Source organism: Anomaloglossus baeobatrachus, chromosome 5 (assembly GCF_048569485.1).
Source record: "Anomaloglossus baeobatrachus isolate aAnoBae1 chromosome 5, aAnoBae1.hap1, whole genome shotgun sequence".
Lineage (NCBI taxonomy): Eukaryota > Metazoa > Chordata > Amphibia > Anura > Aromobatidae > Anomaloglossus > Anomaloglossus baeobatrachus.
The window spans coordinates 374,237,274-374,256,582 of NC_134357.1; the positions used below are offsets into that span (position 1 = coordinate 374,237,274).

At 45.3% G+C, this 19,309-nt stretch overlaps 1 protein-coding gene across 6 annotated transcripts in view; it reads right to left on the bottom strand.

Moving 5' to 3' along the window:
- The window catches only part of ATP6V0A1 (ATPase H+ transporting V0 subunit a1), a 118,807-nt gene that overhangs the window by 52,540 nt on the left and 46,958 nt on the right, over nt 1–19,309 (bottom strand). For all 6 annotated transcript variants that reach the window (XM_075350003.1, XM_075350002.1, XM_075349999.1 and 3 more), the window contains exons 3-5: nt 12,188–12,266; nt 11,809–11,906; nt 9,492–9,620 (exon numbers count right to left, since the gene is read on the bottom strand). In XM_075350003.1, the coding sequence (XP_075206118.1) occupies nt 9,492–9,620; nt 11,809–11,906; nt 12,188–12,266 (306 nt within the window). The remainder of the gene's footprint in view (nt 1–9,491; nt 9,621–11,808; nt 11,907–12,187; nt 12,267–19,309) is intronic.

Here is a 19,309-nt window from a genome sequence, read left to right on the forward strand (position 1 = left end):
CAATACAAAAAGGGAAACACAATTATTATATAGTCATTACACACTGAGTGATCTATTTTACATGTTTATTTCTGTTAATTTTGATGATTATGGCTTACAGCCAATGAAAACCCAAAAGTCATTATCTCAGAAAATTAGAATATTATATAAGACCAACTGAAAAAAAATTATTTTAAAAACTCAGAAATGTTGGCGCCTACTGAAAAGTTTGTACAGTAAATGCATTCTGTACTTGGTCGAGGCTCCTTTTGCATGAATCAATGCATCAATGCGGCGTGGCATGGAGGCGATCAGCCTGTCGCACTGCTGAGGCGTTATGGAAGCCCAGCTTGCTCGAATAGCAAACTTCAGCTTGCCTGCATTGTTAGGTCTGGTCTCTCAACTGCCGCTTGATAATAACTCATAGATTCTCTATGGGGTTTAGGTCAGGCGAGTTTACTGGCCAATCAAGCACAGTGATACTGCGGTTATTAACCCTAGAACGCATACCTGGGGCCTCGCAGGCCTGCTAGGTTACTTGTTTTCTATTGTAGATTTCTATGGTTGCGCGTTCTAGGGTTAAACCAGGTATTGGTACTTTTGGCAGTGAGGACAGGTGCCAAGTCCTGCTGGAAAATCAAATTTCCATCTCCAAAAAGCTTATCAGCAGAGGGAAGCATAAAGGGCTCTACAATTTCCTGGTAGACGACTGCACTGACTTTGGTCTTGATAAAACACAGTGGACCTACACCAGCAGATGACATGGCTCCCCAAACCATCACGGATTATGGAAACTTCACACTAGACCTAAAGCAGCTTGGATTGTGGCCTCTCCACTCTTCCTCCAGACTCTGGGACCTTGATTTCCAAATTAAATGCACCATTTACTTTCATTTAAAAACACCTTGGACCACTGAGTAACAGTCCAGTTCTTTTTCTCCTTGCCCCAGGTAAGACACTTCTGGAGTTGTCTATTGGTCATCATGAGTGGCTTAACATAAGGAATGCGACAGTTGTAGCCCATGTCCTGGGTACATCTGTGTGTGGTGGCTCTTGAAACACTGACTCCAGCAGCAGTCCACTCCCTATGAATCTCCCCCAAATTTTTGAATGGCCTTTTCTTAATAATCCTTTCAAGGCTGCGGTTAATCCAGTTGCATGTGTGCACCTTTTTTTACCACACTTTTTCCTTCCACTTAACTTTCCATTAATATGCTTGGATACAGCACTATGTTAACAGCCAGCTTCTTTAGCAATGACCTTTTGTGGTTTACCCTCCTTGTGGGAGTGTGTCAATTGCTGACTTGACAGATGTCCAGAGGCAGTCGTCTTTCCCATGATTGTGTGGCCTACTGAACCAGACTAAGGGACCATTTTAAACGCTTAGAAAGCCTTTGCTTTGTGTTTTGTGGTAATTATTTTAATTTTCTGAGATAATGACTCTTGGGTTGGCTGAAAGCCATAATTATCAACATTAACAGAAATAAACACTTGAAATAGACTATTTGTAATGACTATATAATATATGTATTTCACTTTTTATATTGAATTACAGAAATAAAATTATTTTTTTGATGATATTTTAATTTATTGAGATGCACTTGTATCGTCTTCAGCAGTACATCTCATCTGCAGATGGGTGATATACTACCGACAATATTCAAAATGTAGTGGCCTCGAATAATCACGTGAGCAACCCTCGTCCCTACACAGTTTGCATCAGCCTATGCGGAAGGGATTAAAATGGAGCACAAAGTGGTGCTGGTTACGGCCACAAATCTGCCTGTGTAATTGTGATAATTCATGATCAAGTCACTTGGAACTATTCGACTTATGACTAAAGCTGGCCTAGAAGTCAGGAGGAAACAAGGGCGGTATGAGGATGAGGTATGAGGATGAGGATAGGTCTGCAGAGCGAGTAAGGTGACCCCTGTCACAAAGTACCGTATTATTCGCTTTATAAGACGCACCCCCAAATTTGGTGAAGGAATAGAGAATTTTTTAATAAATGGGGTACGTCTTATAATGCCAGTGTCCGTCTAACAAACCATATAGGGTATATGTCCCTCATAGCCCCCGCACACTAAAATTAGTCCGCTTAATCTGGAAATGGCCACCTTATATTGAATATAGCCCCCTTGTGCTGGCACACATCCCCCAGTGATGCCACACGTCCTCTGTGGCTGGCACACGGCCCCCTGTGGCGGCAGCAGGGAGACCGGGGAGACACGCAGGAGGAGGCAAGTAAAAAGAGTTTTTTATTTTACTATGGGCAGCAGCATGGGGACAATAGCTAACACAGGGGTGCATGTGCGATCAAAGGGAGCACAGTCAGATATAATATGCGCCGCTGCCCCAGCCAGTCACCGCGGTGCGGTTTCAGCACCACGGTAATGGACAGCAGCTGTGCATATTATATGAGCGGGAGCAGGAGATCTCCCGCTGTAGCCTTCCCCATCTCACCAGCCTCCCTCAGCCTCCAGCACGGCTCCAGAGCGGCCCCCACCTCCCCTGGACCTCCCCTGGACCCTGCAGTATATAATCCATATATTCGGATTATAAGACGCACCCCCTACTTTCCCCCAAAATTTGGGGGAACAAAAGTGCGTCTTATAAAGCGAAAAATACAGTAAGTGCTACATGTAAAGAGACATTTTGCTTGCAAGACCTTTATTGTAAAATTGGGCACATTCAGTGGGTGCTAGTTAAAGACCAACCTGCTGGGACATGTACACAAGCAGAAAATATCCCGCACAAGTGGTATGTGGAGACAAGTCATCGCGCCACTCACCTCACAATGCAAAAGTAAGCAGAGCAAGACAACTTCTTTAAAAGGTTCTAATCGACTTGTTATATTATCACCTAGCTCTCTTTATGGAAACCAGTGTATATCTGCCATTGTGACCACCCTGATATCATTAGACCCGATACATGTGAATGCTATCAGACTACTCTGCAACGTGCCTGAACTGGAGCCACTCCAGCTTGGCAAAAAGATATGTAGGACCTTAGCATGGCTTCAATGACAATAGTCCATAGCAGCCGGACCAGGGCAATGCAAAGTTCCTTGGCTACTACTCTATTACCGGCATCCTGGATGCCGCTTCTGATTACTAAGCTCTCACATGAATGTGAAGTCTAATCGCTAGGCCCCACGTGACATCATAATGAGAGTCACACCACAATGTGATGACATGCGGGGTCCGAGTAACCATAACAAGAGGCCAAAATGCCAGCATTCTTGTGTCAGCCAAGGAACTTCTGCCCTGGTCCAGCTGCACCAACATGGACGTTGGACCAGGGTACTGTGAATCTTTTTGCAGACTTCTTTGAGTCACTTATTTTGTTTTATAGCTGCTCCTTACATGATAAGTCTGTGAAATTAATTTCGTGAAAGGGCTGTGTATGACAATAAGATTACACTCCGCTTACATTTTGGGTATAGCTTTCAATCAAAGACACTGGGCCTCATTTATTAAAACTGTTGAACCGAAAATCTACTCTTGTTGCTTACAGAAACCCAAATCAGAGGTTAATCTTCCCTTTCAGAAAGGGTCCTAGAAAAATTAAAAGTTGCGGAGTGATTGGGTCCTATAAAAGGAACATGGGCAGATTATTAGCTTAGATAGTTTCGATAAATGAGACCAGTGTTCCCCTAAATCCTGTATGCAGTATAACCTATTTGCAGTAGCAATTGGCTCAAAACAAGCATTTATCTTCACAAAGCGACCACATCACCACAACAATGCGGAAAGTACTCTATTGGGGGGCACATAAAAGAGACACATATCAGAAATCCAGGCTAAAGTAAAGATAGAAGATTGAGCACAACTGGGGTAGGAGGGGGAGAAGCGGGGTGGGGGGGGGCGATACACTGAAAACAAAATGGGGAGGACAAAAATGAGCACAGGTAACAAAAACAAGCAAAAAATAATTAAGGAATCCAGGATATAATTGTCTAGACTAAAATCGACAATACCCTATAAAAAGGTACAACTATTCCTCAGCTACCAATACCCTGCCTCATGCAAGTAAGCATCACGCTAAATGCAAGATGGTTGCAAAAATGGAAAAAAATTTAAAAAAAAACAAAAAAACAACTTTCAGGCCTAAAATTGGAGATTCAATAGGTCTATTCTTAAAATATACAAGTATGCATAATGCATTTGAATGTTCATCCACACTTGTCTATACCAAGCCTACCAATAAAGAATAAAATGACTGCCGTACTTGGCATTAGAAGGAAAAAAACAAAAAACAAAACAAAAATTATGGATCTGCATGAAATGGATATAGAAAAATTGGATGAGATAATGAGCCTGGAAACCTTAATATTAAATGCTCGGGGGGAGGGAGAGATAAAGGAACAATGGAAAGAGAAAAGGTGGCACAGCAACAGCTTGAAGCCATCAATGGAAAACGACACCATTTAGAAGTGAAATTGGACATTTTAGAGCTGTATCCCCACTTTACTCCTTAAAGGAGACGGACACTTTTTTGTAAAAATAAATTTTTGCAGTGGAATTTAATTAAAAATTTTAGACCGCTTCTAATTATCACATTACATTGCCAACTGCAGGTGTTCGCGGTGAAACCCAACAGTGAACTTTTTCTTTTTAGGGAATATTTACACCACATTTTAATCTGAGGTATACATCAGAGGAGTCATGGAGGGCTGAACATATTCCACCAAAGACATACATGCAGCCCTCTGGCAAGGAACAGCAGAGCTGAAGAGGATGGGGGCTGGAGGAACAAACTATGAGGACCAACACTCATAGGTGGCTTCACCATTGAGGCCTTAGGATTTCTAGAAGGTGAAATTCCGAATAATCTGACTATTTTTACTAATTTAATTACAAATGAAGGGACACAGCCTAAAAAAATCTACAAGGACGACTACAAAATATAGAAATAGTATAAAATATGATGACTTGTACGAGAAGGCTCCTTCCTAACGGCTTCTAGCTACACATTCGCAGTGCGTTGCATCCCGTTGTGAAAATTCACAAATCAGGAGGCTTCGGTTGATCCTACCTGTATGTATGAGGACATCTTCGTTTCCTTTGTCATGTAATATCTTTATATTATAGCTCATTTTTAGCAAGCTGTTAGGATGCAGCCTCCTGATAAGATTCGGCAATTTAGACAAAACGCGCAGAAGACAGATGAAATGGAGGAAAGGAGGGTGAAGCCAGGATACCGCCTGCATGCCAATAACCGATTCAAAACCTACTTTGATTGATAAAGACGAGCACCAATCATAATAGCCATCTGCCAATCTTACCATCATATACTATTATTATCTGTCACACAAGTTTAGCATTACTCTAGCATTAAGCAGCATTCAAGTGAGCTAATTCAGCCAAAAAGAATGAGGGGAAGGGTTGGTGGGGGTTCATATGGCACTTACCTTACATTTACACCCCACCATGTTAAACCTCCCCATAAACACAACTAAGAATAGCAACTGCTGCTCAGAAATGGGTTACTGCCTGTTATGTCAAAGCAAAAAAGGGTTAAACCTGCACTGATCTTATGAGCTGCTAGTATAGAAGATAAAATGGAAACCAGAAAGCAATCAATAGCGAATCTGAAGAGAAAAGCTAAAAAAAGTGAATATTAGTAGGAAGACAATGCGAGAAGAGTCAGGTGCGAGGATGGGAAGCATGGACAGGCGCATGGATAGTAGGAATTCAAGATGGGAGTATACAAGCCAGACTTGTCGCTATACTACTGCATGAAAGCCCCACATAGTGCCTGGAGTATGGCAGAGGTCCCCAACCTGGGGCCTGAGAGCCACTTGTCGCTCGCTTGATGTGTGGCTCGCGAGTGTTATGCATGACCGTAACCATGGATACCTAAGCTGCTATGCCCTGTAGATGAGATAAATGATATTGCTAATCAAGAGAACTATACGTTTCTCATTAGAGGTATTTAATAATAATAATATTATATTATTATTATTATTATTATTATTATTATTATTAATAATAATATTACACCTACTACATATTGGAATAGGATCCTAAAGATGGGAATAATCCTTTATAAATTTATTATTTTTTTTAAAAGAATATAAATCTTCACTTATTATTTTTTTTTAACAAAAAGGAAGGCAAAAAAAAGTGAACAAAATGTGTTACTACAAAAAAAATAGTGTTAGTGTTAGGCCTAAGCCACACGGCGAGAAAATCGGTGCGAGTGGAGTGCGATAAAACATCGCATTCCCCTCGGACCAATTCTAGCCTGTATGTCAGCACACATGAGCGATTGTTTTCTCAGCCCTAATCGGACCGAGAAAACAATCGCAGCATGCTGCGATTGTAATCCGAGACTCTTTCTCTCGCACCCATTCAAGTGAATGGGGCGAGAGAAAAATCGCACTGCACTTGCGGTACACCGATGTACCGTGCGTGCAGAGCGAGAATGTCTATAGCCGGCTACACAGGCGAGAGGGAGAGAAATCCCTCCCTCCCCTCCTGAGTGCCGGCCCGCCCCCCGCAGCTGAGGTCTGCTCGCACGAACGGACCTCAGTTGCAAGGACACAAGCATGAGACTCGGCTCTGCTGTACTGCCAGCACGAGCCGAGTCTCATGCAAGGGGATCGCAGTAATCCCCGTGTGGCCCCAGCCTTAATGTCTGTTCACTGTGGTTAAGGCCCACATGTTTCCAGAAAAACAAGCTCTGCTAACCAGTGTGAGAAATCACAAGATTTTTATTTTTTTTTAAAAGTTTGTGATATAGATGGGGAAAAAAAAAAAATGGAAAAAAAAGTTGCAAAAATAAATAAAATTACATTTCGTATGTGAAGCTTGCTTCCCTTTAATGTATCTCATCCTAATTAGTGTACATTCACCTATTTATCCAAAAATGGCTTGACTGTTGCAAGTACTTTGCTTCTATCTCCCCCATTTTCTCAATGAGAGTCCACTATTGCATACTTGTTATGTCATGTATTGCTCTGATATGGTTTGTACATGTTGCTCTGAACGGTAAAGCGTTGCAGAATATGTTGGTGCTATTTAAACGTTTATTATGGGGCGCAGCCATATATACATAAGATGGGAAAATGAGAAACCGGACTAAAAAGGCAGCAAGAAAGAGACAAACTATGGAGTATGCTATAAAACTTGGAAAACAATGTAAAGGCCTGTGCACACATTGCAGATTTCTCGAAATAATTGTCACAAAACCTGAAGGGCTTCCTGATGCCAGCAACGTGAATGAGAACTATGCACACGTTGCTGATTTTTGACTTGCAGACTTAAATCTGAAACATGTCAATTCTTTCAGCATTTTTGCTGCAGATTTCACTTAGTAATGTATGAGAAAAATCTGCACCAAAAACACATGTAAAAAAAAAACGCATCCAAAAAACAAGCCTATTTGAAGAAGGCGTTTTCCTGCCAAAACATGTAGAAATTTCTGCACCAAATATACTTTAACGAGTGCACATATCCTAAAGTAAGGGGCAAAAAGCTGACATTTTCAAAACATTTTCCATGTTGATTTGGACACACTATATAATGATGGCTGCAGAGCAGAATAAAACAGTTTTGTGCTGTTGTAATTCCACCTCTATTATGGAGATAATGGTAATCAAATATTTGGCATCTATGGAGTTCAGTTTAGTTACGTCCAAGTAGGTGTAATTAGATACCTTTTACTGGAGGCGTATACTTCTCCTGTATGATGCTAACCAATCATAAGCCAGCAGCAACAAAGAGGTGCAGAAGGACCTGTGATGATGTCATAAGGGCCACCTGACCACAGTTCACAGGTCCTTCTGCCAGCCTGAGTGTACAGTCTAAATTAGCCCTCACCATGCATTGCACAGCACAGAATTGTGGAGCCATTTGCTGTACATAAAAAGATCAAACTTAATATTGGTGGATATGAAAGTCTATATAGTGCTCTGCATAAAAGTGGTTGGTAGAAATTAAACAAAAGGAATAATACATCATGCACTGATGGATGAGGAGTATATGACTGAACATTCATTTAGTGACATCATTTTGTAGTACACCATTGGTTACAGGATATTAGGAGGTTCTGCAGCAGAGAAGATGTGTGCTGTGATATGCAGCAGCTGAAATTTATTATGAGGCTTTGAAGCAGTGGACGTGTGCATTATGACTTTCTGCAACCATTGAAGTATGTGTTGTGAGGTATGCATCAAATAAGATGTGTATTATGAGGTTCTGCAGCAGCTGAAGTGTGTATTACTGGTATGAGGTTCTGCAGCAGCTGAGGTGTGTATTATAAGGTTCTGTAGCTGCTGAGGTGTGTATGCTAAGGTTCTACAGCAGTCGAGGTGTGTATGATAAGGTTCTGAAGCTGCTGAGGTGTGTATTATAAGGTTCTGCAGCAGCTGAGGTGTGTATTATAAGGTTCTGAAGCTGCTGAGGTGTGTATTATAAGGTTCTGCAGCAGCTGAGGTGTGTATTATAAGGTTCTGCAGCAGCTGAGGTGTGAATTATGAGGTTCTGCAGCTACTGAGTTGTGTATAAGGTTCTGCAGTTGCTGAAGTGTGTATTGTTATGTATGGTCAGGGATTATTTAGACTGCCCACCTCTGCCTAGCAGGACCTTTCGACTGTGGATATGTGACACCGATGACATCACTCATCCCTCTGCCCTTCTATGTTGTTGCTTGCTTATGATTGGTCAGCATCATACAGGAGGCTGAAGTACACACCCACAGTGAAAAGTATCCAATAAAACCCACTTGAGCTTAATTTTAGTTTACTCATTAGGAGCCAAATATTTCATTGCCAATATCTATGTAATGGAGAGGCGAAAATAAGTAGAGAACAATTAAAAAAAATGTTTTATTCTGCTCTGTTTTTAGTTCAACATTAAAAAAGTGGTGAAAAGTCCTGTAAGAAGCTGGCATGCAGGGGACATATGAAAGAAAGCAACAGAAAAGTGAAGATTATGATAGTCAACACTCAGGAGAAGCAAAAAGGGACTAATGTACAGTAAAATAATAAAGAGTAAATCGAATATCAAGAAAATGGAACATCGAGTTATGCAACGATAATGGAAAATGAAATCAGGAGGCATAAGACAGAAGACGACGGAGGAGAGGAAGCAGCAAATAAGGAAATTAAAAAGTAGGAAGGTAAAGCAAGCTCGAAGCTTAATAAGGGTGATATTACTGGAAAGACAGCATGATAAATATATATATAATCTAGCAGATCAGATAACATTGCACCCAACACCCTATATCTCACTCTCCCCAGATACAATCACACGTTCCTTCGTGCAGAACTATAGAAAAGAATATGAGGGCGTCAGCGCTGATAATAACCTAAACGTTGTCTCTGCAGGAACAGACTATAAATATATCAAGCCTAATAGCTACACTCCCAATTCATGGGGACAAAGGTTATTATCCAGGATGGAAATAAAAAAAAAAAAAAAGCCTCGATTCACAACCCTGGGACACAAACCTATTCTTTTGTTATTACGGTAATTTCTAAAATCAGGAGACAAAGAAACGCTGACCTCATCAAAAAATTGTTGGGTTTTGCGCAGGATAAATTTTAACTCTGTCAGCTCCAGAAAGTTCCTCTTCAAAGCTTCCTGGTTGGTGTTGATCTCTTTCAATTCATTTTCAATCTTCTCAAAATTGGCCTGAAAGTAAGAGACATAATGTAACCAGTAAAGGAGGCAAAATAACAACGCTCAGCGTGCTCCGACAGGACAGGGATCTGCAATCACAGGCTTAGACAGCCCCATTAAGAACCTTGTAAAATGGCCACATTCTACTCATCAGCGTACAAAAAGAAAATTAAATCACCTTCAACAATAGGTTTAATTTTCAGTACCAGGAGTTAGCATTCATTTACCTGACTTAGGAAATGTGGGAGCTTCATACCACCAGCACCACTATACACCTATGATTGATTATGCTGGATACAGCATCGATTGATGGTCAGTGACCCGATCCCACTATGGTGCTTAAAAAACAGCTAATAAATATTACCGTAGTTCCTCATGGGTTGTGGCACTTCATTATGGACTATGAGCTTCCAGCAATAGAAGCTGCCTAATGATCCTCAAGATCCATAACCTTCTGTTATAGCCATAGTGGCCATGATCAGCACTTGCCACATTTCACAAGGTTTTAAACCTTGATCTACCTAGAACAACCGATTCCATTAGAATGACCGTTTTAAAGGGAACCTGTCACCAGATTTTGGCCTTCTAGACTGAAACTAGCACCTTAAGCAGCGCCTGTGCTGCATTCTATAAAAAAGTGCATATTACCCCCTGACCTCCCACGTAGCCCCCCCCCCCAAAAAAAAACATTTATAAAATCTCACCCTGCATGTAAAATTGTCCGATCAGGTCCGATGGGTGTCCTAATTTGTGCCTCCTGTCCTTCCTTTTGCCCTCCACCTGTGCCGATTAACGTGGATGAAGCGGACATCATCCATGTAGGCGACCAAAATATCACACCTGCGCAGACAATATTCACAGGCAAAGCTAAAAACATACTGGGCAAGATTTTTCCCAGTGATGTGAAGGACTTCACCTGCTTCATCTACATCTCCAGGCAAAATCTCACACCTGCACAGAGAACTTGCTGGTTCGCGCACTTGCAGCTATGTTTTTGGCTCTGTCCGCAACAGGGCTGAGTGAAGGGCGCCTGCCGGGAATATGGAGATTTTGCCAGCCTACGTGGATGGCATCCAAGGTGTCATTCACGTCAATCAGCACAAGAGGACGACGAAAGGAGGGACAGGAGGCACAGATTAGGACACCTAGCGGACCGGACCGGTAACATACAGGGCAGAAGATTTTATAAAGGAATTTGGTGATGGGGGGGGTGGGAATAATGTGTACCTTCATGGAATGAAGCACAGGTGATGCTAAAAAAGGTGCTAGTTTTAGTTTAGAAGGCCAAAATCTGGTGACAAGTTCCCTTTAGGCCCCTTTCACACCTCAGTGATTCTGGTACGTTTGTGCTTTTTTTTTTAAACGTACCAGAATCACTGTCATACGCAGACCCATTATAATGAATGGGTCTGCTCACACATCAGTGATTTTCCACTGCACGTGTCTCCGTGCAGCGTACCCGCGTGTGCGTGATTGCTGCACGGAGACATGTCCATTTTTTTCTGGCATCACTGATGTCCCACGGACCACGCAGTGGTGTGGTCCGTGAAACACGTGCCAGAAAAAAAACATACTTTTAAAATAAAAAACATTTTAACTCACCCGGCGTCCAGCGATGTCCTCTGCAGCCCGTTCTCCCTGCTCCTTCTGTGCCGGCTGATTACTGTCGCGCATATTCATTATGCGCGACACAGCCGACCCGGAAGCAGCTCCTGCAGGGGTCACCGCCGGCCGGATGCTGCGTCGCGGGAGGATTCAGCACCATGGAGAGCAGGAGCGGGCGCAGGTGAGTGAATCTCTAAGTGCAATCACGGGCCACGGAGAACGGAGCCCGGATTGCACTTAGACAACCCACGTGTGCCGTGATTTTCGGCACACGCAGGGACATGTGCGTGTTTTACACGCCAGTGAAAAACGTCACTGTTTTTCACTGACGTGTGAAACGGGCCTTAAGGGGCTTTTTCAACTTGAAGATTGATGACCTTGGTGGTACCCCCATATATCAACTGTTTGTAGATTCAAGAGTGGTATGATGCACACAGCTGATCGGTGGTGGTGCAATCGATCTGACATTACTGGCCTATCCTAAGGATAGGTCACCGACATCTAAATAATGGAAAAGCCCTTTAAACAGAAGTGTAGACTCAAGAAGAATGGGTAGAAAATAAACCTATAAAGGAATAGCAGCCTTAAATCTCACCTCCAGGTCAATCATGTCCCTAGGAAAGGGAACTTCTGGGTTTTCCCCTGTGTCAAGAATTGGGATACTTGCTTTTTTAATCTCCTTCTCCACAAATCCTGGAAGTAAAAGAAAGGACATCAGGCTTTTAAAGTTTGAGGATTTTTAGGACCGGAAAGAACAAGAGTAAAGGTAGACAACTTCTATGAAGTGTCCGTTCGGCGCAAGTTACATCAGTGCCCTCAGTTTTCAATGGATGAACTGTCACCTATTTCATGCCAAAGTAATATTAATCAGTCATTAAAAAAAGGTCTGAATAAGGTACCAATAATGTGTGCCCTGCCCCATAAGACCTAGCTGAGGGAAATCAATGAGAAGTGTATGAAAAATGGAAACTTACGCAGTTTACGGTCCATCTCCTCACATCTTCTGACCTCATTAACAAATTTCCTTTGAAAGACGTTAACATCTGGATTTAACTATATAAATAAAAGTAATGTGTAAGGGATGTACATATCAATCAATAACAATACATGCATAAAACTTACGAAAAATAATTCTATTATCACTATATAGATACAGCAATAGAGCAAGAGAGTGTGTGTGTGTGTGTGTGTGTGTGTGTGTGTGTGTGTGTGTGTGTGTGTGTGTGTGTGTGTGTGTGTGTGTGTACACCGGTCAGACAATATTAACGCGGCTCTCCACTACTTTTATATTTAGGCTGAGTCCACACGGGGTTACGTGCGAGTTCTCGCGTGATACTCTGTACACGCTCGCAGCACAGCAGGAGTCGAGTGTCATGCGAGGTTTATGTGACTGTGGTTCAATCAGACCACAGTTGCAGAGTGGAGGGCCGACACTACGAAGGGGAGGGAGGGATTTCTCCCCATCTCCTCCGTTGCCTGCTATTGCGATTCTTGCACTGCACTCGCATTACACCGGTGTAACGCGAGAGCAGTGCAATGTTTCTCTCGCCCCATAGACTTTACTGGGTGCGAGTGGAATAGGATCGCATTGCACCCACAGAATGTTGCGACTGTTTTCTTGGTCCGATTAGGGCTGAGAAAATAATCGCTCATGGGAACGTTCCCATAGAGTAATATTGGTCCGAGTGGAAAGCGATTTTTTATCACATTCCACTCACACCGTTTTTTTCACCGTGTGTCCTAGGCCTTAAGACCATCATCAATACAACATCATGGGGGTAAATCCTCCACCTTTACCCAGCGATGAGCTGTTATCCCCTCCAGTGGTGGCTGGATTTAAGCATCGTACAAAGCAGAACACCGCAGTGCCCATTTGTTTCTGGTCAAGGTCACTCGAGTCCTTTACACATGCCCATTTTCCCTGCATCCACATGAAAGAGGTCTTCCTACTTTAAGAACACTGGATCCCAAATCTAATATATAACGCTGAGTGTGTGTGGGTGCGCGTGTGTCCGCTAAAGGAATCTGCACCGTCGCATTTACAATCACAAAGGTTTGCACAGACACCCCATGTGACTCAGGGAACGTCAGACTATGTTTGGGCGGGAAAATTTAATCCCGCGCTTTACACTTTCTCTCCAAAAATCCTGCCTCTATTAAACTGAATAGAGGTGGGAGCTACAGGCTATAAATAGCAACTGGCAGTGGTTGCTATAGGAACAAAATAAACTGTTAGTATAAGAAGCTCATGTGTGAGGTAATATGATGTCGGTGGGAAGACAGATAGAGACAGACCGGGCAAAGAGACAGACCGGGCAAAGAGACAGACCGGGCAAAGAGACAGACCGGGCAAAGAGACAGACCGGGCAAAGAGACAGACCGGGCAAAGAGACAGACCGGGCAAAGAGACAGACCGGGCAAAGAGACAGACCGGGCAAAGAGACAGACCGGGCAAAGAGACAGACCGGGCAAAGAGACAGACCGGGCAAAGAGACAGACCGGGCAAAGAGACAGACACAGAGAGAGAGACAGACACAGAGAGAGAGACAGACAGACAAAGAAAGAGACAGACAGAGACACACAGACATACTGGGAGAGAGACGGAGAGACAGTTACTATCCCGGGCAACGCCGGGTACTACAGCTAGTGCTTTTATAAACATAAATAAAGCAGAGAAGATACCAAGCCGCCCCTGGGTCCTGCACTTGCTCTCCACTGCTGCTCTAGTCTCTGGCGGCAACAGTGACATCATATCAATACTTCCCGAAACTGCTGCCGCCAATCACCGAGCTCGGCAGCTTGTGCTGTCTACATCAGCAGAGCCAGTGAGATCAATGACTGGCTGCAGCGGTGAGGTGAGCTATGAATGTTATGTCACTGCTGCATCCAAACACTGAGAGCAGACCAGCGGCAGACAGGTTGGTACACTTTTCTTAAAGTGGAAAATCCCTTTAACTACAAGAAGTACATTTTCAGTTCACTTATCCTATGTCAGATGCCATTGTGACGGTACAATGTCACTGAGTGAAAGCTGAGAAGGCAAGAGACAAGACACAATATGAGCGTGTTCATTGCAAATGCCCAGGGCAGCCGTTTGGAAAATTAACAACCATCAACTAGAGCATGGAGGCATTTAGGCTGCCCGGCTCCCACTCCTTTCTATTCCTCGCAAACGTCCTGTATAGAAACACAAGCCGTGAATATTAAATCCGCAGCGTGCTCCTGTGCAGAAATAATGCAGGGTTTTTATCAACACATGCCAATTTGGAATCAAAGTTATCTTATTATAGCAGTAACACAATAAATGTGGTAATTTCTTGACATTACTTCATATAGGCTGGATTAGAAAACAGTACATTCAATCCCACAGTCTGGCAGGTTGTCCTGATGCTACCGGGCAGAATAGTCACAGGAAACCGTTCCCCCTTTGTCATTTCCTGATATTGTCTCTTCTGAAGAGCTGAAGCGGAGATTCAGCAGACCAAGCTCTTCCTTAGAAGTGGTGGGGAACAGACTTCATTAGATTCTATGCAAAGAAACCCACAAAAATTGTGTGACTCTACATCAACTGAGCAACTTAGTGATTTATCCATCCCACCGTGTTCATTCTTCCATATCTTTACTGTATGAATGGTACTGTTTTCTAAATCAGGGGAGTATCCAGGGAGAGGGGTTAGGGGAATTTGCTCCGATGCAGCAGGCTGTGGGGCAACATAAGCAGCCTGATGCAGCGGTTCAATGTGTCTCCCCATTTTGCCGCCCCCACCCCCGTAGTGAGAATCGTCTGTTCTCTGAGCCGACTGTAAAGCTGACAGCAGGCTCAGAAGAGGAGGAGTAAAGAAGGGAATTTTGTTTACTTACCGTAAATTCCTTTTCTTCTAGCTCTAATTGGGAGACCCAGACAATTGGGTGTATAGGCTATGCCTCCGGAGGCCGCACAAAGTATTACACTCAAAAGTGTTAAGCCCCTCCCCTTCTGCCTATACACCCCCCGTGCTCCCACGGGCTCCTCAGTTTTGGTGCAAAAGCAAGAAGGAGGAAAAAGAATTATAAACTGGTTAAAAGTAACTTCAATCCGAAGGAATATCGGAGAACTGAAACCATTCAACATGAACAACATGTGTACACAAAAAAACAGGGGCGGGTGCTGGGTCTCCCAATTAGAGCTAGAAGAAAAGGAATTTACGGTAAGTAAACAAAATTCCCTTCTTCTTTGTCGCTCTATTGGGAGACCCAGACAATTGGGACGTCCAAAAGCAGTCCCTGGGTGGGTAAAATAAATACCTCGTAAGAGAGCCGTAAAACGGCCCCTTCCTACAGGTGGGCAACCGCCGCCTGAAGGACTCGTCTACCTAGGCTGGCATCCGCCGAAGCATAGGTATGCACCTGATAGTGCTTCGTGAAAGTGTGCAGGCTCGACCAGGTAGCCGCCTGACACACCTGCTGAGCCGTAGCCTGGTGCCTCAAAGCCCAGGACGCGCCCACGGCTCTGGTAGAATGGGCTTTCAGCCCTGAGGGAACCGGAAGCCCAGCAGAACGGTAGGCTTCGAAAATTGGCTCCTTGATCCACCGAGCCAGGGTTGATTTGGAATCCTGTGACCCTTTACGCTGGCCAGCGACAAGGACAAAGAGTGCATCCGAGCGGCGCAGGGGCGCCGTACGAGAAATGTAGAGTCTGAGTGCTCTCACCAGATCTAACAAGTGCAAATCCTTTTCACATTGGTGAACTGGATGAGGATAAAAAGAAGGTAAGGAGATATCCTGATTGAGATGAAAAGAGGATACCACCTTAGGGAGAAAATCCGGAACCGGACGTAGAACCACCTTGTCCTGGTGAAACACCAGGAAAGGGGCTTTGCACGACAATGCTGCTAGCTCAGACACTCTCCGAAGAGAAGTGACTGCTACTAGAAAAAACCACTTTCTGCGAAAGTGGCGAGAGGGAAATATCTCTCATTGGCTCGAATGGTGGTTTCTGAAGAACCATCAGAACCCTGTTTAGATCCCAGGGATCTAACGGCCGCTTGTAATGTGGAACGATGTGACAAACCCCCTGCAGGAACGTGCGTACCTGTGGAAGCCTGGCTAGGCGCTTCTGGAAAAAACCCAGAGAGCGCTGAGACTTGTCCCTAAAGGGAGCCGAGCGCCAAACCCTTTTCCAGTCCAGATTGAAGGAAGGACAGAAAAGTGGTCAAGGCAAAAGGCCAGGGAGAAATACCCTGAGCAGAGCACCACGACAGGAAAATTTTCCACATCCTGTGGTAGATCTTGGCGGATGTTGGTTTCCTAGCCTGTCTCATAGTGGCAATGACCTCTTGAGATAACCCTGAAGACGCTAGGGTCCAGGACTCAATGGCCACACAGTCAGGTTGAGGGCCGCAGAATTCAGATGGAAAAAACGGCCCTCGAGATAGCAAGTCTGGTCGGTCTGGTAGTGTCCACGGTTGGCCGACCGTGAGATGCCACAGATCCGGGTACCACGACCTCCTGGCCAGCCTGGAGCGACGAGGATGGCGCGGCGGCAGTCGGTCCTGATCTTGCGTAACACTCCGGGCAACAGTGCCAGCGGAGGAAACACATAAGGGAGCTGAAACTGCAACCATCCTGAACTAAGGCGTCTGCCGCCAGAGCTCTGGGATCTTGAGACCGTGCCATGAACATTGGTACCTTGTTGTTGTGCCGGGACGCCATGAGGTCGACGTCCGACACCCCCCAGCAGCAACGGATCTCCTGAAACACGTCCGTGTGAAGGGAGCATTCCCCTGCGTCCATGCCCTGGCAACTGAGATAATCTGCTTCCCAGTTTTCCACGCCTGGGATGTGAACTGCGGATATGGTGGATGCCGTAACTTCCACCCACATCAAAATCCGCCGGACTTCCTGGAAGGCTAGCCGGCTGCGTGTGCCACCTTGGTGGTTGATGTATGCCACCGCTGTGGAATTGTCCGACTGAATTCGGATCTGCTTGCCCTCCAGCCACTGCTGGAACGCTTTCTGGGCAAGATACACTGCCCGTATTTCCAGAACGTTGATCCGAAGCGAGGACTCTTGCTGGGTCCACGTACCCTGAGCCCTGTGGTGGAGAAAAAACCGCTCCCCACCCTGACAGACTCGCGTCCGTCGTGACTATTTCCCAGGATGGGGGTAGGAAGGATTTCCCCTTCGATAATGAAGTGGGAAGAAGCCACCACCGAAGGGAAGCTTTGGTCGCCTGAGAGAGGGAGACGGTCCTGTCGAGGGACGTCGGCTTCCTGTCCCATTTGCGTAGGATGTCCCATTGAAGGGGACGCAGGAGAAACTGCGCGGAAGGGACTGCCTCCATTGCTGCCACCATCTTCCCCCGGAAGTGCATGAGGCGCCTCAAGGAGTGTGACTGGCCTTGAAGGAGAGATTGTACCCCTTTCTGTAGTGACTGCTGCTTGATCAGCGGAAGCTTCACTATCGCTGAGAGGGTATGAAACTCCATGCCAAGATATGTCAGCGATTGGGCCGGTGTCAGATTTGACTTTGGAAAATTGATGATCCACCCGAAACCCTGGAGAGTCTCCAGGGAAGCGTCGAGGCTGCGTTGGCATGCCTCTTGAGAGGGTGCCTTGATCAGCATCCAAGTACGGGATCACCGAGTGACCCTGCGAGTGTAGGAGCGCTACTACAGTAGCCATAACCTTGGTAAAAACCCGTGGGGCTGTTGCCAGGCCGAACGGCAGTGTCACGAATTGCAGGTGTTCGTTTCCTATGGCGAAGCGCAAGAAGCGCTGGTGCTCTGGAGCAATCGGTACGTGGAGATAAGCATCTTTGATATCGATCGATGCAAGGAAATCTCCTTGGGACATTGAGGCGATGACGGAGTGGAGGGATTCCATCCTGAACCGTCTGGTCTTTACATGTTTGTTGAGCAGTTTCAGGTCCGGGACCGGGCGGAAAGACCCGTCCTCCTTTGGGACCACAAACAAGTTGGAGTAAAAACCGTGGCTCTGTTGCTGAAGAGGAACCGGGATCACCACTCCTTCTGCCTTCAGAGTGCGCCGCGCCTGCAGAAGAGCCTCGGCTCGCTAGGGAGGCGGGGATGACCTGAAGAATCGAGTCGGGGGACGAGAGGTGAACTCTATCTTGTAACCGTGAGACAGAATGTCTCTCACCCAGCGGTCTTTTATTTGTGGCAGCCAGGTGTCGCAAAAGCCGGAGAGCCTGCCACCGACCGAGGATGCTACTAGAGGAGGTCGAAAGTCATGAGGAAACCGCTTTATTAGCGGCGCCTCCGGTGGCATTTTAAGGACGTGACTTAGACCGCCATGCATCAGAGTTCCTTTGTTCTTTCTGAGACCTTTTGGACGAGGAGAATTGAGACCTGCCCGCGCCCTGAAAGGACCGAAACCTCGACTGCCCTCTCCTCTGTTGGGGTATGTTCTGTGTGGGCTGGGGTAAGGATGTATCCTTTCCCTTGGATTGATTGATGATTTCATCCAGACGCTCGCCAAACAGCCTGTCGCCAGAAATTGGCAAACTGGTTAAGCGCTTTTTTGGAAGCAGAATCTGCCTTCCATTCCCGTAGCCACAAGGCCCTGCGGAGTACCACCGAATTGGCGGCCGCGACCGCCGTACGGCTCGCAGAGTCCAGGACAGCCTTAATAGCGTAAGACGCAATTGCCGATGTCTGGGTGGAAATGGATGCCACTTGTGGCGCGGCCGTGCATGTGGCTGCTTCAATTTTGCGCTTGCTGAGATAGCTTGTAGCGCCCATACGGCTGCGAATGCTGGGGCAAAAGAAGCTCCGATAGCTTCATATATGGATTTCAACCAGAGCTCCATCTGCCGGTCAGTGGCATTTTTGAGCGAGGCCCCATTTTCCACTGCAAGTATGGATCTAGCCGCCAGTCTGGAGATTGGAGGATCCACTGTGGGACACTAAATCCAACCTTTAACCACGTCAGGGGGAAAAAGATAACGTGTATCCTTAAGGCGCTTAGAAAAAAACGCTTATCTGGACAAGCATGATGATTCTGGACTGCCTCTCTGAAATCAGAGTGGTCTAGAAACATACTCGGTGTATGAGAAGCTGACTCCTCCGCCGGAGGAGCTGAGGGAGAAATATCCAG